Raw genomic sequence first — 21830 nt, 5'->3', positions numbered from 1 at the left:
ACCCGTTAGTTTAAGGGACACCAACAATACATTCATTAAGTTTAGGACAGGGAATTGCAATACCACCAAAGTGGTATATTTGTCGCTAATGTCTGATCTGTTCTGCCTATTACGTGGGCAAAACGGAAAGGAATCTTAAGAAACGTATTTACGAACATTACTATCGTATTCAGAAGAAAGACAATAAGAACGCCCTATACAGGCATATGCTTGAACAAGGCGAAGATCACACTTTCCGTTTTGCCATCATTGATAATTTGCAAAGCTCTGTTTTTGGTGGAAATTGGAAAATGCAGTTATCAGCACTAGAGAGCAAGTGGCAGATTTTGTTGGATGCAACCAGGGCACCTGGACTAAACGAGTCAATTAGTATAAAACCATTTCTAGTGTTGTCTCAGTAATGTTGAAGGTATACTCTTCATCATATTGATAGTGGTGATTTAAGTTATTTAGTATTACATCATATAAGTGTTGATTTTTATTTACCAACATCATTATTAATTTTTATTACTATATTCACATTTATTTACAAGTATACAGAATTTTACTAATTGCTAAAACAAAAATCTTTTAAGGTTTTTATGAGAATTCCAATGTATATACTTTTAAATTACAAGGTTTGACTTGTTTCTATATTCTATGGTTTTCAGTGGTTATATGTGAGATTACATACATATACATTTTTTGTGTTTTATGTGTAATATATCTTTAAAAGTTTTGGCGCCTTTTTTAACTACTTTTGTTATTTAAACTTGTTTTGTGTGTAGTTTTATGGTTCTGATGAAGACTAGTATTTCTAGTTGAAAGCGCTAAACCTGGTCTGCAATAAACAGTTTTCTCCTGTGTACGAGTTCTGCTGGTTATCCTTGGTCCTTTAAACTTATTAATTGCTGGAGCCATGTCAGACTCCAAACCAGTTACAAGTGGCGTCCCACAAGGCTCAGTCCTGGGACCTCTCTTGTTCGGTATATATTTCTCGGAGGTACAGGCCAACATGGAAGGACTGTGGCTGACCAAGTTCGCAGATGACTGCAAACTGGGCGCCATAATCGACTCTCCAGCCAACACAAGCATCCTCCAAAAGGGCCTCATAGAAACAGACAACTGGTGCCAGAGCCATGGCCTCAAGCTAAATGCCAAAAAGTGTATAGTCATCCTCTTTGGCAAAAACAAAGTGCCCACAAATTATCACATAGGTGATAATCCATTAAGTACAGAAGAAGTAATTAGGGATCTGGGGACCCAAGTTGATAGCAATCTCTCATTTGACAACCACGTGGCCAAAGTGTTTAGAAGAACATTTTATATAGCCCACCTAATCATAAAGGGATTCACATCTAGATCAGGGGAGGTCATCGTGCCTCTTTACTCATCCCTCATCAGGCCCATAATTGAGTACAATGCCCCTTTTGGGATGTACCTTACCAGACACCTGTAGCAACTGGAAAGACCCCAAAAGTACCTCACCAAGAGGATCAAAGGGCTCAAACAGATGCCATATGCTGCCTGGTTAAAGAAACTCCAGCTCTACTCAGTGGCATACCGCCTGCTCAGAGGTGATCTGTGCCTGACGTATAAAGCCATGTCCAACCCGGAATTAATGGACATGCTGCACCTCAGAAAATCCAAATCCCATCGAGCTATGCGCTCGAGAGACTTGAACCTCAGCATTGAAATAAATAGGACACTCTGGAGGGACAGATTCATAACCCAGAGGCTCCCTACACTCTGGAATAAAATCCCAGTCCAGGTTAGGCAGAGTCCCTCATTGACTCTCTTCAAGAGGAATCTTGATGAGTGGATGGGAGATCGTAGGTTTACCCCAGGTATCACTTCTGTGTCACTGTTAGACAGAGGCACAGTATACAAACCTCAAAAAAGGGCATAGCAAAATTAATTTAAAATGCGTGGCGAAAGCCAAACACACTCTGGCTAGGCTTATAAATGCCCTGGGGCAGATAGCCTAGTATGAACCTATGAAGAACTACTCTAAGGTAAACTTCCAACTATTAGCAAACTTTTAAGCTCCCATAAACTCTCAGAACACTGCTGCCTAAGCAGAACTGTTTACAGGAACCGTATACAAGCATGTAATAGCTGCATAGAGGCAGCTCTATCCACAAGGAAGCCGTATAGAACTAACTCAAAAAATAAGCCACATGGAATCCCATCATCAATGGGCTGTATGACAGAAGGAAGAAAATCATTGCAAAAATTAAGAGGTGTAGCACCCAGCAGGATAAAAGCACACTCGAATGACATAACTCACAGGACAAATAAAAGTCTACCAATGCCAAATTTTAGGTAAATTTGTCCTTTCAGGCCAAGGACAACTACACGGCATTATTTAGCTATGTCCACAACCTCAAAGACAATACACAATCATGTGCTGAGCTCATTGTTAATGGAGCCTTCTATACTGAGCCAGAACATGTAACAATCCTACTGGCAGACAAATTCGTCACAAACTTTATCCTCTCTCTCCCTCAACCTCCCCACAGGAAATACCATCAAATATAACTCCTCATACTATCACTAGGTCCTAGGTCCTTAATGCTTTCTCTAAGACCAGGATCACTGCATCAATGGGCCCAGACAATATCCCAGGATGCCTTTGAAATAGCATGAAACATGACTTACAGGCCATCTGGAATTGCTGTTTAACTGTAGCCTTCAAACAAGCTTCGTGCTCCATGAAGGGAGAACAGCAGCAGTCATCCCTATGCACAAAGGAGGGCCTTCGACAGACCCTGGAAACAAAAGACCCACAAGTCTCACTTCTCTTATGCAAAGCCATGGAAAGAATTATTGTAGAAATGATCAATAATTGCATGGGAAACCTTCAGACAGTGGACCCAACCCAAACTGGTTTCATCAAGGGAAGGCCATGCCTACTCACTAGGTGAAACTTCTTTGAGAAGGTCGCCAAAGCAATGAATGAAGGCAAAATGGTTCATGCTGCATACCTTGACCAGGCCATGATATCTGACACAATACCCCACTCAGGCATTAGTGATAAACTCAGGAGGTTAGGTATAAACCCTGATGTCACCCAGTGGATAGCCAGCTGGCTCACAAACAGTACCCAGGAAGTCAGAATTGGGGAGTCTACCTCTACAAAGAGGCCAGTCATAAGTGGAGTCCCTCAGGGATCGGTCCTGGGACTGCTCTTTTTGGCATTTACTTCACTGACATCAAGGCCAATGTCAATGGCCTCTGGTTGACTACATTTGCAAATTAGGAGTAGTCAGAGAATTCCCCACTGACACAAAATGTTCTCCAGGAAGGGTTGACACAGACAAATAACTGGTGTCAGAGCCATAGACTAAAACTAAATGCCAAGAAATGCATAATAGTACCCATTGGGAAGTCATCTATCCCTGGTAACAAACATTCTGGTAATACACCCCTAAGAGTAGACCCAGTAGATGGGGATTTTTGGGGCACAAAGATAGTAATCTAGCCTTTGACCATCACATGTCTACAGTAGTGAGGAAATCATTCTATGTTGTGCACTTATAAATAAAGGTATGGCATCTAGGTCCAAGGAGGTCAAGGCTTCATTGTATTCTGCATTCATTAGACTCATCATTGAGTACCATACCAGACCCTTGAAACATCCACAGAAGTTCCTCACTTAGAGTACAGGAAGTAACATGTCCTATGTAGACTGGCTCAAGGCTCCATCCCTATATTCCATCTCCTACAGGCTGTTGAGTGAAGATCTATGTCTAGCATACAAGGCATTGTCAGTCCCCACCCTGATGGACCTCCAGCATATCTGCATGACAAACAGCACCAGAATTACCCATAATAAAGATTTCAGTCTTGCTTATGATATAAATAGGACCTGCTATAGAGACAGATATGTATTCCAGAGACTACCCCTTCTCTGGGACAGGCTCCCCCATCCATATGGAGCAGAGTTTCTTCCTAACCCAATTCAAGTCTAACTGGGACAACTGGAGGAGGAATAGGAAATTCAGTACTGGTTTGGCACCTATGTCTCTAACGGACAAAGGCAGCCTATAAATGGTTCATCTCCCAGGCCCCTGCTTGTAAATGTTTCCTCTCCCAAGAACCTGCTTACACTTAAAGGTTAACAGAACTTGTCAGAGATTTAGGATATATGGCTAGGATTAAAAAGACCCCTGTGGTCATTAGCCAAGTACACACCTATTAATCTCTGAAAAGATGGCAGCTCCTACAATGCTTTATCCTATGCATGGGTCCCCTCAAATTATCTGTGGTACGATCCCAGTTATTCTAATTAGGGGTAATACATAATTATTAACCATGAGATGGTTAAGGCCTATCTCTAACCAAATGGGATAGATTAATTCAAGCACAAAAAGGTAAACTAGCTTGGCTTAAAATGGCCAGCAAGAACAGCTAGCCTTGTGCTTACCTATAAGCCTATACAAAACCTCAAGCTTCATGTCCCTTAATTATCCAGAGCAAATGGCTGCCTCCTGCATATTTTCTTCGGCATAGATTCCTCCACTGTGACATATTTTGGCATTTCAAGACATGGAAGACACCCACCCCCCAACCTAATGTGCTTTCATAGAACTAGAGGTTCCTCAAACACACATATAGATGTTGAGTCTCTTTCAGCAAATTATTAGGAAATGTTGGTGCAACAGGTTCTTATCACAGCATATCCCCCACTTTTGGAATAAACTATCTCTGCATATTAAGCAAAAAGCAACAAAATGGAACAATTGATAGTGCATAGTGAAATGATGCCGAGGTCTGGGGGAGAATTTGTGAGGTTAAGAAAAGTGAGAAAAACTGAAAAGGTCTAACCTATTCTTTTGACCAGAATCAAGAAGACAAAATAAGCAAGCATTAAAGCCCTACAGGTTTTGTGCATTACTGTAGAAATAACACATGCCTAGGGGTGCTCTGAGCCTGACACTCCAGGCATTATTGGGCTTATGGGCTACCTGTTAAATTGTTTTGTTATTATTATTATTGAAATATTTTATATTTCTGATGTAAAATAATTCCTCCGTCTAATGTCTCAAACTTGATGTAATGTATGTAATTATTGTTGGCGTAAGTATTTTATATCCAAAATATAAATTATGTAAGTATATGATGTCTACATACACACACACACACACACACAAAAGCACAGGCTGACACAAAGATATATACATAGAATGATAGACATACAAACAGACTTGCGCAGACATGTACATAGATGGAAAGATACACACACGCCCTGCATTTAACATCCACATTATTAAATGCACACACCCTGAGAAAAAAAAAAAAAAGATCCAAGGCATAGCAAATCCATCTCCTCCCCCCTTTACTGTGCCTGATTTTACAGCGCAGCAATGCTCTGTCCATAGAATTATATATAAAAAAATCACTGTGAATTAAAATGTCAGTCAATAATGCCAAAATGTACAGGTTTTATAACTCTCACTTTTTAAACAAACTATGATACTGAACTGCCAGTTGCAGTCAGTGCCTTCTCCCTCTCCCTCTAATTCATGCACATAGGCAGGTGATTGAATGTGTGCGTACGGACACACACACACACACACACACACACACACACACACACACACACACACATTTATTCTTTATCGGTAAGCAGCAAAGCTCTGTTTAGTAATTGTAAAAAAATAGTGGCATTTTTTTTTTTTTTTTTTTTAACAGTCCGAGCTTTACATCAGCTTAATTTGTTGCCATAAAGCAGCAGACTTGTTTGTTACTGGGCAATACCTGTACATGAACACTCTGCTGGAGAACATTTGTTCTCCAGTCAGAGTGCAAAGTAAAGGCTGCCCATTCTCAAAGACATGGTAAAATCAAGACAAGTAACAAAATAGCAAATGAAAAAAAAAAAAAAGATACTAAATGGTATGGGTCCATTTTCTCTGAAACAGGCTTCTTTAGTGGCAAAAAAATAATGAGGAGGAAGGTAGTTGATAAAACTTTACAGTTTCAGATGCTGAGCTCATTGAGCGTCACATGATTTCTGTCTTGCTGGTAGTTGAAAACGGACCTACTCATACCAACTCTGCTGTTCTTTCAAAATGATCTTTCACAGCTTACAAATATCCATAAAGTTTTACAATTCAGGAATAAAAACAGAAGGGTCTATATTAATACATCGAAAGACCTTTATATAAGATACCTGCCCATCGACACAAAACCATTGAAATTCACTTCCACATATCATGGAATTATTTCCTTTTCCCCACTTTAGTGCTATCTTGGAGTTGGTATATATAAGTGGGGGGGGGGAGTAAGCCCCCCACTTGAGTGGGTTTGATTTAGTGTGGTGTATGTTCTATTGTGGTAAGGAGCAATTGTTTCATTGCCCTGGGGAAAATTCCATGATTCGTGGAAGTGAATTTCGTTGGTTTTGTGTTGATGTAGAGGTGTTCGTCATAAAGGTCTTTCAACGTAGTAATATAAACCCAAACAGACATACTCATCCACTAACTCAAAAAAAAATTTCTTTTCATTCTGAATACATCACAGAAAATACAATTAAACTCATTTTCAACACAAAGCCAAAAGATTAGAAAAAACAAAATAAAGGGAACAAGAATGAATATCCAGTGGCTCAACAAACACAACAGTGCATAACTGTAAAACAGTATAACCACTGAATAAAACATGGCCAAAGTCAGCATAAAATAAACACGTTTAATCACTTTAAAATGAGATAAAATAAAATAGAACCAGGTAAGCGCTTTTGCATTCAGCTTTGTTAAACCTCTAAAACCATTAATTGAAACATCTTGATTAAATAACAGCTTAATCAAATGTGACCAATAAGAAATCATCAATTACGTGCTCTTGCATCAGTTCCTAAACAACAAATCACATCCTGTAAAAGCAAAAATCACATTAAAATCAAAATAACTTAGCCATTGAAATTATGATATCCATGCATTTAACAGCAATAGTGTTATTATAAAATCTGCGAAAAACGAATGCTTAATTCCACATTTTTTTAATTTAAAGATGTTGTCTCATTCAAGCCTTTACCTTGGTCTGCATGCAATTTAATTATCCATCTGATTTCCCTGTTGTAGGTTGTATTCCTCATATCACCTTGTTATACAATGGGCAACACCTTATCAATAACCATAAATTTAAATAAATGCTTTTCGTTACAACTTAGTACGTTTGGAAAGTGCATTATTCACTGAACCTATGCATATGTTGTACAGATGTTCTCTCACCCGATCTTTTAACATATGATCGGTTTTACCAATGTAAAAGGAGTGACACTGTACACATTGGGCTAAGTAAACCATATGTTGGGTACTGCAATTTGCTTCAACATAAAATACATAAGTCTGACCAGTGTCAGGATGTAAAAATGAACCATATGTATCAACAAACTAACAAAAATTGCATTTGGAGCAAGGTTTAGTAGAGTAAACAATGGAATCCTTCAAATCACCAATCTCATCTATAGAGTAGCATAAAGGTCTTTTCAAAGATTTCATATTCTTATCAACAAATGATGGTTGATCACCTACTATCTCCTTTATCAGTGAGTCTATGGTAAGTATCCCCCAGTGTTTCCTAATAATTTCAGTGACATCCTTTACATCATTTATATAAAAAAGGGGGACATTTAACTTTTTATCAACTGTATTGTGGAGATTATGTCCAACATCAAAGCACTCCAAAAATATGGCACCCCTTTACCATGCCGCATCATGGAAATCTGTGATAACATATCATTAACCTCAACCTTACCATATCCTCTGGTGGCAAACGTGTCATTGAGGTCAGACAGCCCTTTACATAAACCTTCATCTGATGCATTCAATATAGATGCCCTTAAACCTTGTCCTTTCGTTATATTCAAAAGCCAAATGAACTTGCTGCTTTTTCTAAGAGACATGCAACAAAATTGGCATTTTGACCTGACAGGGCTGTTTTTTGTCTTGCATACTAACTCAGGCACCTAATCCTACCCTTCTGGACTGCATTTCATTAATATTTGGGAAAATAAAGTTGCCAAAAGACTACATATGAAGTGAGTTGTGCAACCAAACACTGTGACAATATGGGCAATGACATATTAAAAAGGAGGTCTTTCGGCTTCTCCCATTAGGGGTTGCCACAGCGGATCACAGGTCTGCAGACAATGCTATAATACATCAACAAGTAATAAAAACAGATAAAATATAGCAATCATCAAAAATAGCATCATCTCTGTGTCTCAAAGACTCTAACTCAATTGGATATTGCATGCTAAGTGTCTTAATGAAGAATTACATAATTCTATCTTCTATCTATTGTCCTACCATGTAAAGTGTAAATAACTGATATTGTATATATCAAAGTATTTGTGTGGAGCTTTTCTCCCCGGGCCTCCTCTGAAAATGGACATGTATCCAGTCGGACTATCCTGGTCAACAAATGTAAAAAAAATAAATAAATAAATAAATAAATATTGTTCAACCTGAAATATGTCTCATTCAAAATTTTGCAAACATACCAAAAGTAGACCACATGACAATTTTAACAGCCTATGCAGGAAATATGGAGCTATTATAAAATTGGATCTTACTAACTGTATGGACATGTATTTAATACAGCATCATGATGCTGAAATGAATGATTTACCCTGTTTAGCATTACAAGAAGTTACTTATAGGTCCTGAACCTGGAACTGATGTTTCAGTTTCATGACACCCATCATTATCAAATTTGAAATGCAGGTAGTGGGATTCACACACATTATACTTCATGGCAAAGAACTGGTATATGCCTAGGAATAGTGTACAAAAGCCCTCTTGGAAAAGAGATTTGTACACAATAGGATAAGGCCCACTACAGGGTCCTAACCCACTGCAGTGCCACAGTACTCAGACTATGAAGCACAAGAAAATAGTCCCCTCCACCTGAATACATGACTTACAAAGTTATAGACAGCTGTAAACAATGCCGGTCCCATCTTTAAACTTGATGCCAAAACTACAGAAAACAGTTGTCTTACTGATAGATGAGGTTACTCAACTAAGGTTTTTATTAGCAGAATGCTACACATTATTCCAAACTGTGGTGCAGGCTAGACTGTTTCCATAACCACATAAATCTCCACCCACAACAGTGATGCAGCAGTGCTCCAATTAATGGGAGCACTAGCCGTACTGGATCCCCAAACTGGCATATTAAGGTAATGTACCCTGGTCTACATTAATGGTAACAGAGAGCAAAAAGTACAGTTTTGTACCTACCATAAATGTAGATGTTCGAGTGCTAATACGGCTGCAGTCATAACAGATGGGTTCTCCTGCCGTCAGGCGGGTCCTCGGTCGGCCGAATTCCAAAGTCTAGGTCCGGCATCAGCTGTCGTCGCTTCTTCCCTGACATCAGTGCGACAGGGGTATAAAAGAACCAGCCGACGCCATGTTCTTCAGTTTTTCTTGCCCCAGATGTCAGGTGCCCCCAGAAGGAAGGCAATACATAAAATTATGAAGTAATGTAATGCAATATAATCAAAAAACAGTAGTTGCAAGCAAATACACCATAAAAGAATACCCCTAGAGGGGGAGGAGGGAGGGAAACCTGGACTGCAGCTGTATTAGCACTCGAACATCTACATTTATGGTAGGTACAAAACTGTACTATGTTCATCGTGCATACAGCTGCAGTCATAACAAATGGGTAGAATCCCAAAGCTAAGAAAGGGGTGGTAGGCACTAGGTGGAACTAGGAGGAGCCAAAATGCCCTGCAAGACTGCAGTGGCAAAGCCTGCTCTAGATTTGGAGTATAATGGTAGGTTGTAGTGTTTGGAGAAGGTATGGACAGAACTCCAAGTGGCTGCTTCCAAGATATCCTTGGTAGGAACTCCTCTGAGGAAGGCTGCAGAGGTGGCTGTGGCCCTGGTGGAGTGAGTTCTAATGCCTGTAGGAACAGTTTTGCCATGAAAGGAATAGCAAAAGCGTATGCAGTGGGCTATCCATTTTGAGATTGTATGCTTGGAAATTGGCTTTCCTGGAGCTCCTATCGCATAGGCCACAAAGAGCTGTTCTGATTTTCTGAAAGGCTTTGTTCTGTCCAAATAATAACGCAGTTGCCTGTGGATGTCCAAGGAATGTAGTAATCTCTCCCCTTTGTTTTGAGGATTGGGATAAAAAGTAAGTAAATGTATGGCCTGATTTAAAGCTACCCTGGATACCACTTTAGGCATAAAGGAAGGGTTGGTTCTTAATGAAACTCTGTCCTGGTGGAAGATGATAAAAGGCTGGACAGCCATGAGGGCCTGTAGTTCTGAAACTCTATGAGCTGAAGTGATAGCCAGAAGGAAAGCTGTTTTCCAGGACAAATATTGCAAATTTGATGAAGCAGCTGGCTCAAAAGGAGGCAAAGTCAGTTTTTCCAGAATGAAATTTAGATCCCAAGCAGGTATTGGTTGTTTCCTTGGAGGTCTTAAATTCTTAGCCCCTCTGAGGAACTGTCTTAAGAGGGTGAGAGAATAAAGGAGGATCAGTGTTGTATTCTGCAGAAATGGCTGAGGCATGGATTTTGATGGAGGAGAATGAAAGTCCACTGCTTAGTAGTTCAGCCAAATATTGTAGTATTTGAGGTAAATTCAGTTTTCCAGGGTTCTGGCCCTTTTTCTCATTCCAGACACAAAAACGTTTCCATTTTGCGGAGTAAGCTTTTCTAGTTGATGGCCTTCTGGCCTCCAAAATGACATCCTGCACCTCCTTGGAGAGTAGGGCCTGCTGTGATGCTAAGGAATTTTCCATGCGGTTAGATTGAGTGTTTTTAGCTGACTGTGAAGAGTTTTGAAGCTGTGCTGAATCAGAAGAAGAGGCATTAGAGGCAGGGTCCATGGAGGAGAATGAGTCAGACTCCTCAGGAGTGGGTACCAGTGTTGCCTTGGCCAGTCCGGAGCAATGAGAATCATCTTTGGTCTGTCTGCTCTGGTCTTCAATAGGACTTTGGGCAGCAGAGGAAGAGGCGGGAAGGCATAAACTGTCATTGATGTCCAGGTGAAAGTGAGAGTGTCCACTCTCCAGGCCTTTGGGTGGAAGGTCCTTGAGCAGAATTTTGTCAATTGATGATTTTTGTGGGAGGCAAAGAGATCTATGTCTGGCCTTCCCCATTCTTGGATTATTTCTGTAAAAACTTTTGGATGCAACATCCATTCATGCGGATCTGTCATATTCCTGCTTAGGTTGTCTGCCAGCGTGTTTTCCTTGCCTGGCAAGTACTGTGCTTGTAGTTCCATTTGTAAGTCCATGGCCATGTTTCAAAGTGATATGGCCAGTCTGCATAGGGGATAGGAATGTGTTCCTCCCTGCTTGTTTATGTACCACATAACTGTGGTGTTTTCCGTTCTTATCAATAGTTGACCTGGTTGTAGAAGGTCCTTGAAAGCTATAATAGCATTTATTACTGCTAGCATTTCTTTTTGATTGATGTGAAGGTGCTTTTCTTTTGGGACCATTTGCCCTGAATGCACCGGTCTGTCATGTGCGCCCCCCAGGCGTAGTCCGAGGCGTCTGTTGTGATGACTTGATTTGCTTGAGGCTTGCTGAATGGAAGACCTGTGTTTGCTTGACATGCTTGAGCCCACCACAGAAATTCCTTTTGCAGACATGGAAGTAGTGGTATTATTGTTTCCAAACTGTGGCTGTGTTGAGACCATATGTTTTTCAGGTACCATTGTAGTTTTCTCATATGCAGCTTTGCACGTGGGATTAGCAAGATGCAAGATGCCATGAATCCCAGAGCCTGCAGGATTTTCCTTGCAGTCAGCCTGGTGCAATTTGCCAGTGTTTTGAAATATTGAATAGGTTGCCCCTGCTTCTCTGGCGTGAGGTAGGCCATCTGGGTGTTTGTGTCCAAATTGGCACCCAGGAAAATTATATTTCGAGAGGGTATTAGCCTTGATTTTTCTTTGTTGACTGTGTATCCCAGAGAGTTTAATAACATTATTACATAAGCCAGATGTTTCAGAAGAATGTGCTTGCTGTCCGCTTGGATCAGGCAGTCGTCCAAATAAGGGTATATTTGTATCCCTTGAAGTCTGCGGTAGGCAATTACTGATGCCAGGCATTTCGTGAATACTCTGGGTGCAGTAGATAAGCCAAAGGGCAATGCAGAGAATTGATAATGGGTTGAACCTGCAAGAAATCTGAGGTATCTTCTGCAATTTTGTCTGATTGGGACATGCAGGTATGCCTCCTTGAGGTCCAATGTTACCAGCCAAGACTCCTTGCCCAGCATGGGAAGAAGTTGCTGTAGAGTGAGCATCTTGAATTTTGGTACGAGTAGGAATGTGTTTAGGATGGAAAGATCCAAAATAGGTCTCCAATCTTTTCCCTTCCTTGGCACCAGAAATAGCCTGGAATAAAAACCTTGACCTTGTTCGTGTGTAGGTACCTCTTGAATAGCTTTCATGTTTATAAGATCTGAAATTTGCTGTTGTGCCTCTGCCCTTTGATTGCGTGGCAGTTTTGGCATGCCTCTCATTTTTGGAAGGGTATGAAAGTGGAATTTGTAGCCTCTGTTTATAATGTCCAGGATCCATTTGTCCTTTGTGACAACATGCCAATTTTTTGAGAATAGTGCCAGCTTTTCTCCTAAGGGGGCTGCCATTTGAGACCTGGTTGGCCTGCAAAGGGGAAAGTCATTGGGTTTGCTTTCTGAAATATTGTGAGTTGTCCTCACCACCTCTTGGTGTAGGAGCTTGCCATTGTCTGCCTCTGTACGATCCTTGTGGTTGTCCTCTGCCCCTCGGGCGCCTGTATCTGCCTCTTTGGGGTCTGTCCGTGGCAGGAAAGGACCAGTTTTTGGAAGGCCAATTTCTACTAAAACGTGGTGGTTGAACCTGCAGAAATTCTTTCACAGTTTGCATTGATTTAGCCTTTTCCTCCATTTTTCAATACTTCCTCAGCATTTGCCCCAAATAGTACACCCTTTTGAAGAGGGGTGTCTAGTAATTTAGCTTTGACATGATCAGGCAAGGTTTGTTTCTTGAGCCAAGCATGCCTGCGTATGACTGAGCCTATAACAGCAGCTCTACATGAGGCCTCTAGAGCATCAAAACCACATTGTAAGGTATGTTTACCCACTTGTTCTGCACTATGCATCAAATCCTGCAACTCCTTCAAGTCTGGTTGTTCAGGTTGTGACATTTTACTTTTCAATTGAGATAACAGAAACTGTTGGTATTTCAGCATATGAAACTGACAGTTTAAGGCCCTCATGGTTAAGGTAGCCGAGGTATATACCTTTTTTCCCCACCTTTCTAAGGATCTGGAATCTCTCTCAGAAGGCAATGGATTTTTTGGCAATGGAAGCCTTAACTCCCTTGGGTCCCCTGTGAGATGGTTTCTAGGTCAGTAGCTTGGCTTTTGTAAAGAAATTGGTATGAGTCAGGAACCCTGTAGTACCTGTCAGGCTTAACTGGAGCTGGAGGTAGAGAGTCCGGGTTAAGGCAGGCCTCCGAGTAAACATCATCTAGGATGTCCAAGACAGGAGGTATAGCCAGAGGCCTGTGCTGGGGTAACAAAAGAAATTCCCTGAGCCTTTTCTTGGAATCTGAATAATCCTGGCCTTCCCAGTGGAAGTGTTCCCTTAAGGTATGTAAAGTTTCCCCAAATGAGAAATCCTCAGGGGGGATACAGAAGGAATAGACTCCTCTGCATCAGAGTCTTCAAAAGGGGAGTAAGCCTGTTCCTGATAATCAGAGTGTTCTGAAATAATGGATCCCTGATCAGAGGAGGGGGAATCTTCCTCCACTCTGGGCCTTTTGTCCGGAGGTGGCTGAGAACCTCTGATTAGAGTAATTAAATCCTCAGCCATTTTAAGCATCTGTCTCTTAGGCATAGGGCCTGGGGATGGGCCCTGTGCAACTGGTCTCTTAGGGTGCATGGTTGCTTTAGACTTGGTGAAAGCCTTGATGGAGAAAGAAGAGGAAGGTCTGAAGATACCTTGAGTGGAGGTGGACCTGTCCACATTCTGTGTTTCAACGCAAAGAGTGGCTTCAGTATCTGTAGTCGGGGTGTGGGCCGAGGAGCCTGCAACCTCGGGTACAGGAGACACTGCCAAAGATGTGTCCTCGGTAGTCAGGGGCTGCGTAGGCGCCTCACTGAGAACCGGACCATGTGTAGTCAGCTTTGGCGTGGTGTCGGTAGAGGCCGCGGACCTAGAGTGTCGGTCCTTGTCTTTGCGTTTTTAGACAAAACCGGTGTCGGAGTATCCGACAACATGGTATAGTTAAATGCTTTCCCAAAAAAATGCTGGGCAAACTCCGCCCGACACTTAATAGTGCGTTTGTTGAATGTAGCACAACAGTGACAGACCGAGACGTCGTGGTCTGGGCCTAAACAAGGTATACAGAGGGAATGGAAATCCTTATGCGGTATTTGCTTCCCATAAGAAATACAATTATTAACTTTGTCTGACATCGGTCTGAGGCAAGAAAAGTTTCCCCAACGGGGTACTTAGCTTTTAAGAAGACTTCGGTTTCCAAATTTTTCATAATCTCAGGAGCTGGCCGACCGGCACTTGCGAACTGCTTCTGCTTCGGGCACCGCGCGGCAAGAAAGACTAAAGAACATGGCGTCGGCTGGTTCTTTTATACCCCTGTCACACTGACGTCAGGGAAGAAGCGACGACAACTGACGCCTGACCTAGACTTTGAAATTCGGCTGACCGAGGACCCGCCTGACGGCAGGAGAACCCATCTGTTATGACTGTTATGACTGCAGCTGTATGCACGATGAACATCTGTTACAGACTGCCTCTTACCATGAATGTATACCAGGGAGCAGAATTATTAGCCACCATATGCTGGAAAATTGTCTGCAGTTCCTTAAAGGGATTTTGCCCATATGCGGTCCTGACAGCAGGATGATTTAGGTTTATGAATGATGCCACTGTCACTATGGCAGACAAGTAACACCAAGTAGAATCCCTTTACTGGATTACAAATGATATTTAAGAACAGTCGTAAATATCCCAAAGTCTTCAGCACCTAATGAGAAAAAAACATATGCCTAAGCTTCCAAATTTAAATTCTGGTGAAGTAAACTATATAAATATTTATTACATATTGACAATGCTATCCAAAATTTTATTTTGGCTGCTGAAAGTGGTCAAAGGTTAAAAAAAATTGTAGAAACTAGCTTGGCTGGGACTTTTCTTGTAGTTTTTACTGAATGGCTTGCTGTGACCTTTTTGCTATTTGGTTTTGATATTATTTGGGATATTTTACTGATATCCTAATGTTCATGGACATCAGGCTTGGTTTTAAGATCTGTGTTTCTAACATACTGATAAAAAAATTAGCTTACACTGTACTGATGAACTTACAAAAGGGCATGTCTACAACTAGTGGGATTAGACTTTACATGCCGGAATGCAGCAATAAAGAGTTAAAAGTAAAATGTCACTGCCATTCAGAAGCTATGTAGTAGTTGAAACAGTGGTATGCCCTTAGGGGATCATTTGCATACATCTCATAGGCCTTCACTAAAGAAGGTTTAAGGGATTACACAGTAAAGACTAGCTTGGCGCAATCTTTCTTGCAGCTTTTATTAAATGGCTTGTCTGTGTGTCTTGACTTTTTGGCATGGGTGAATTATGTTCCTCTGATATATCCACTTGCGCTCTAGAAGACCTAGCATGGCTAAGGTATTAGAGGTAACAGGTTACTTGTTCTTTTGCTTTTGCCTACAGTGCAATTGTACTGGAATTTATGAAGAAATTAAAGGCAGATGTAGACTTAACTTCAAATTATGATGCTTATGATAAAACATCTGAAAGTATAAAACCTGATATGCACATAAATAAGATTTTAGAAACAGGCCAAGATAGTTCTTGGTAGTGGCATGTGCTCAATATGGGTTTAAGTTTCAAAACGTCTTCTTAGTGCTCCTGCCTGTGACAAGTGAATCTGAAAATTTGAACAGTTTCATGCACATCTCTTTATACTTTTTTTGTTCAAGCAATTTGTAAAACTAGTTAGCAATGACATCTTATACAAAATAAAGGAGCAACCCTAATTTTGCCTCCCATCATTTACCTACTTATACTGAACTGAAGTAGCATGGCTGCATGAAGTAAACACTGTCATGTGTACTTCTACTGTTTAATAAAAATTGTATGGAATGCATCTCATGGAAGACGTCTTCTAATTAAAAAGGTACATTATAGACTGAACAGCATGTTTAAAACATCAGATAACAGACTTCATATTACTATAAAACTGAAAACAGTAACAGCTAATACTTGAACAGCTGGAGTTGACTTCCTCTAAGTAAAATAAAAGAATGTGTTGCATCTTAAAAGTCAGTTGACACAATATGCAAAGGTTCCTCATTATACTGACAAGGGCAAAATTATTAAAAAGTGACACAGTCAGCTTCTTAAAAAGAACAATGACACGCAAAAAGGTAAAGTAAAACAGGCTATACAGAGATGGGGTACCTAGAGTATTTATAAGTCTACTCCTACCCAATCACAGAGTTAGTCTATTATAACTACTTTGAATAAGATTTAGTAGTTTATACATTTTCTCACACAAAAACATGGGCTTTAGTTAACAGAGATGCTAGTGGCAGTCATGTAAAGTTTTATAATATAGCAGACCAGTACAGACAAGACTAAGAAATATGCATATTAAAGGTAATCATTTGAACATGGAGACTGAATGGCTAAAAAACAAAGTTGCATACAGCAAGTCTGAGAAGGGCATTTCTCTGAATATTCACTTTTCACTGAGGTATGGCAATTTCAGAGTTGGTGTATATATAGGTCTGTGGGTATGGGGCTACAGGGGGGGGGCTTGCCCACTGCAAAACGAAGTTTAAAGTAGAAGAGCAATTTTCAAGATTCTCTCTTCTCCTGGGTTTTTGGTCTTTTGGTGGTGGTGGTGGTTTGTTGGCATTTTGAGTGCCGACATTTCAGTAGGGAAGCCACTTTATAGAAACAACAGGAAAGATATGTTGTTACTCTGCCAAAAAATTGGTTCATAAATAAACCAGTTAGTAGTATTAAGTAAAAAAGTTTCATAAACTGAGTAAAGCTGAAGATTCACAATCAATATTTAACATATTTCAATTGCTACTGATATATACTTAAACCCGTGGGGTTTGTCTTTACTTACCATCAACCTTTTTAAAGGAGTTTTCGATATTTGTAGGTGCCATGAAAGATATTACAATAATGATATTCTCTGTCAAAATGAGCATAGCTTCAGTGTGACACACAGAGCTGAAGAAGTCCTACATGAGGTAATTAGCTAGGCTTAAAATGGCCCACAAGGGCAGTTAGCCTAGTACTAATCTATGAAATCTATATTAAAATAAATAAATTATCAATGTAACAAGAGCAAAGAAGGCAGTGGTCCACTCATGGGATATTCTTTCACTTCAGAAATATAACCTGTTTTTCAGACATGCTGCTGCATTTTCCAGAGTAAAACATATACCCTACCTTCACTGACAGCATGTGGTTTTATAATACAGCAAGTGCAGTCTGTGAGTTTTGCAGTATTTGCTGGACCACGGCCTCCACTCGAAGGAAAGAAAAACTCCAACTCCTAGAAGGAAAATGCTATTAAAAATCAATAAACAGTACCTTCAAAGACAAAGCATAAAAAGAAATTATGTACTCACTATAATGTTCCATATGAGTTGTTCCATCTCGCCTTCTTTCTTCACTGAAGGGTTCAGAGCTGATCCTCGGCTCTGGCACAACCATTTAGCAAAGCTCAAAGATTACCAGTAGCTCGAAACCAAGCCCCTTGTCCCATGATGCCTTGCTGGAATTACCTCAGATCCTGTTTGCTGCATGTACCATATCCTATTAAGAGGACTAATCTCTCCAGACAGGAAGAAACATTGAATAACCAGGATGAAGTCAGTCTCCTGGTCAACCATCAGCCAAGTGGGGGAAGGAGGGAGGGACGCGAGAATGAAGGCGAGATGGAACAACTCACATGGAACGTTATTTTGAGTACATAACTTCTTTATGTGAAGTTGTTCAATCTCGCCATTCATTCTTCACTGATGGGTAGCGTCCCTAGCACCCTAAATCCTGGGCGGTTCACGGGAGTACATTTTTCAGGACCGTAGAACCAAAGGAAGACCTGTCCCTGGAGGCCTTGTCCACTTTGTAATGAGTGATAAAAGTGTGAGGCTTAGACCAAGTGGCTGCAGCAAAGATATTGTCAAGAGGTAACTTGGCTAGAAAGGCCGAAGAAGTAGAGACTGCTTTGGTTGAATGCACCTTCACTTTATGCAACAAAGACCTATTAGCAGATGAGTAAGTGTAGGTGATCCAATCTGAAAGCCACTAAGAAAGGGTTGTTTTAGCCACTGGTCTACCTTTTCTGGCTTCAGAGAATGAAACAAAAAGCTGGTCTGACTTTCTGAAGTCGTTTGTTCTCTCCAGATAATATCTAAGCTGTCTGTGAACATTAAGTTTGTACAGCATGTATTCTAATTTGTTGGTATGGTTGGGGAAAAAAAACGAGCAACTCAATAACTTGATTGATGTTTGTCTCAGAACATACTTTAGGAAAAAAAGAAGGGTTAGTCCCAAGGGATACTTGGTCAGGATGAAAAATCATGTAGGAAGGCTTGATGGATAATGCCTGAAGCTCTGACACTCTGCGGGCAGAAGTAATGGCCACTAGAAAAATAGTTTTCCATGACAGAAACTTGAACTCACAAGATGATGCTGGTTCGAAGGGATAAAGAATAATATGGAAAAGCATGAAATTCAAGCTCCAGGTAGAATAAAGAGTCTTCACTGGAGGTCTCATGTGAAAGGTACCCTTGAGGAAGGCCTTGGATAACTGGTGTTGCATAACATTCAGTCCATCAATACCTAAATTGAAATTAGATATAGCTGCTAACTGGACCTTAACAGTAGCAGCTGCAGCTCCTTTGTGAAAAATCTCAGTCAAGAATTCTAGAATGGATGACAGTGGAGCTTGGTAAGGATCAAGGTTTTTGTTAGAAGCCCAAATGGCAAATCTTTTCCACTTACTACAATACAATTTTCTGGTGGAAGGTTTGTGGGAAAGATTATGAAGCCAGGCTATACGGGGAACTGGAGCAGCCAAGCAGTTAGCTTCAGTGACTGCAAGGAAGGATGGAGGTCCCCTGACAGGTGTGTCAGAAGGTCTGGAACTGGGTCCAGGGTCCATGGATCCTCCAAGAGATGATGGTAAAGAAATGGAAAACAAATCTGCAGAGGCAAATGAGGGGCTATAAGAATGACAGTCCTTCCCAGCAACTTTGCTTTCTGTAAAAATCTGGGTATCAGCGGAATTGGAGGAAATGCAGAGAGGAGACCCGGGGCGAATGAGTGCATCCCTCGGGGGTTCTCCCGGAGGAGGGATCAGGGCAAAGTAGCTTCTGCATTTGGTGCTGATGTGGCTGGCAAAAAGATCACAGCAAAGCTGGCCCCATTTGTGGAAAATCCTGTCCTCAATCTCTTGTTTGAGGGACCACTCATGTAGCAACAATATTGCCCTGCTCAGCTTTGTCCGCTATCACGCTGGATCTCCCTGGGATGTGCGTTGCCAAAAGAAAGTGCTGGGATGACACAGCCCACCGCCAAACTCTGAAGGCTTCTCGGCAAAGGGGGTAAGACCTGGTCCCGCCCTGCTTGTTCAAATACCAGACCACTGACATGTTGTCTGTCTGTATGGCAATTTTCCCTAGAGGGAGAGAGTCCTGAAAGTATTGCAACACCAGAAGTACCACTCTTATCAATAGGTCACTGATATGCAAATGTGACTCTTGATCCATCCATGTGCCTTGGGCAGTCTTTCCCTGAAAATGCCCCCCCCACCCTTTCAGGGAAGCGTCCGTGGTCACAGTGGTTACTGGAGGGGCAAGTACAAAAAGGCGTCCTATTGTGACATGTAGAGACGTCAACCACCACTGAAGATCCCTCTTGCAAGAGTTTGTAATCAGAATCATATGGTTCATTGGCAACTCCTGGAAAGACCATTGAGTGAACAGGAGCCATTGAAGAATCCGCATATGCATCAAGACCAATGGAATGGCTAAAATTGCTGCCGCCATCAAACTTAGTACTTTCAAGACCTCTACAGCTGGAGCTCTGTTCTTTGAAACCAGTGAAATGATGTGTTGAAGAATTGATACCCTTTCGACTGGAAGACGTAGAGTGCTGGTTGATGTGTCTAACTCTGCCCCTATAAAGACGATATGCTGCGATGGCGACAAGGCAGACTTTTCGAAGTTGATTGTAATGCCTAAGTGGTTGCAGAGTGTCAGAGTGGATTCTGTTGCCTGAATCAGTTGGTGCCTGGTGGTGGAGGTAGGGAGCCAATCGTCTAAGTACAGAAACACCTAGAATCCTAGACACCTCAGGTGAGCCGTGACCGCTGCCATACATTTGGTAAACACTCTGGGGGCTGGTTCGAAGGAGAGTATGGACTGAAGGCGTGACCATCTGAAACTTCTGTTTTTTACAAATTGGTTCAGTCTGCTGAGGTCCAAAATGGGTCTCCAGTCCCCTGATTTCTTTGGAACTAAAAAGAGTCTTGAGTAAGTTCCGAATCCTATTTGGTCTGCTGGGACTGGTTGTATGACTCTTTTTTTTCTAGCAACTTGCGGACCTCTATGGTTGCTTGTTCCCTGTAACTGGGTGGAATGTCCAGGATTCTTTTGACGGGAATGGGTGGAGCGGAGAACGGTATGAAATACCCTCTGGAAATGATGCTTTGTACCCATCTGTTGTTTGTGATATGTAACCAGGCTTTTGGGTACAAAGATAAGTGACCCACAACCACCTCCAGAGCAGGACAGTCAGGCCTCCTGTCAGAAGCGCTGGTAGGGTTGACCAGAAAAATTATCTCTGTCACCCTGGTGCTGCGGACCCCCTCTGCCGCGAGGGCAGCTTCTTCCATTATTACCCTCTCCTCTGCCTCTGGAGGGGGTTCTCCACGTATGTCCTGAAAGGCTCCTTGAGCTTTTCAGAACCACATCTTCCCTCCCCTTTGGCCTTTGGGAAAAGGCTGAGTAGGGGTGAAAAAATGGACTCCGATGGCAGAGTCTTTTCCCTCCTGTTCACACCTGGTCAATGTTTCCTTTACCTTTGGCCCAAGCAAGAATGAGCCATCAAACGGGGTGTTTACAAATGAAGACTTGAAAGGCACTGCAAAGGAACAGAGGCACATCCAGGCATGCCTGCGAAGAGCAATCACTGTATTTGCAAGCCTTACTCGAACCATCAGCCGCATATGATATGAGGCGCATGGATGAGTTCACAATGGAATTAAGGGGAGCAAGCTGGGCCAAAACCTTTTCAGAGACGCCTGCAGCTACAGTACCCTGAAGAGAATCTCCCAGCTCCTATAGGAGATCTCTTTGCAGTCTGGTGAAATGGATCAGATAGTTCAGTGATCGCAGAGTGAAAGTCGCTGAACTGAAAAAGAAGTTATGTACCTACTATAATGTTCCATGTTAGTTGTCTTCATCTCGCCTTCCTTCTTGCTGGTTGGGATCGGAGCAAATACTCGGCTCCAACTCGGCTATCTTCTATAGCTCGAGAGCTGTTTACTGGCTCGAGGCTACCCCTTATCCCATGATGCCTAGCACTAGCTACCCAGATCTCGTTTGTAATAGCTAACCCCAGACTTAGCCAGAGAACCAATGTGCCCAAGAAACTGGTTGAGCATACCTATCATACTCTCTAAGTCAGTAGAGGAAACAAACCAGAGAACACTCAGCCAGTGAAACCAAAACTCCTCTTGATCCAATAGGACAGGGGGATGGAGGGTGGGACGCAAGAAGGAAGGCGAGATGAAGACAACTAACATGGAAAGTTA

The 21830-nt window shown here is 41.6% G+C and overlaps 1 protein-coding gene across 1 annotated transcript in view; it reads right to left on the bottom strand.

Moving 5' to 3' along the window:
- Window positions 1-21830, bottom strand: part of NME7 (NME/NM23 family member 7) — a 1612386-nt gene that overhangs the window by 559884 nt on the left and 1030672 nt on the right. Inside the window, exon 7 of the mRNA XM_044071838.1 lies at window positions 17456-17561. Within this exon, the coding sequence (XP_043927773.1) occupies window positions 17456-17561 (106 nt within the window). The remainder of the gene's footprint in view (window positions 1-17455; window positions 17562-21830) is intronic.

This window comes from Protopterus annectens, chromosome 5.part0 (assembly GCF_019279795.1).
Source record: "Protopterus annectens isolate FY-2018-M chromosome 5.part0, PAN1.0, whole genome shotgun sequence".
NCBI lineage: Eukaryota > Metazoa > Chordata > Ceratodontiformes > Protopteridae > Protopterus > Protopterus annectens.
The sequence above is the reverse complement of the archived record's forward strand: the minus strand, read 5'-3'. Positions and strand labels throughout refer to the sequence as shown.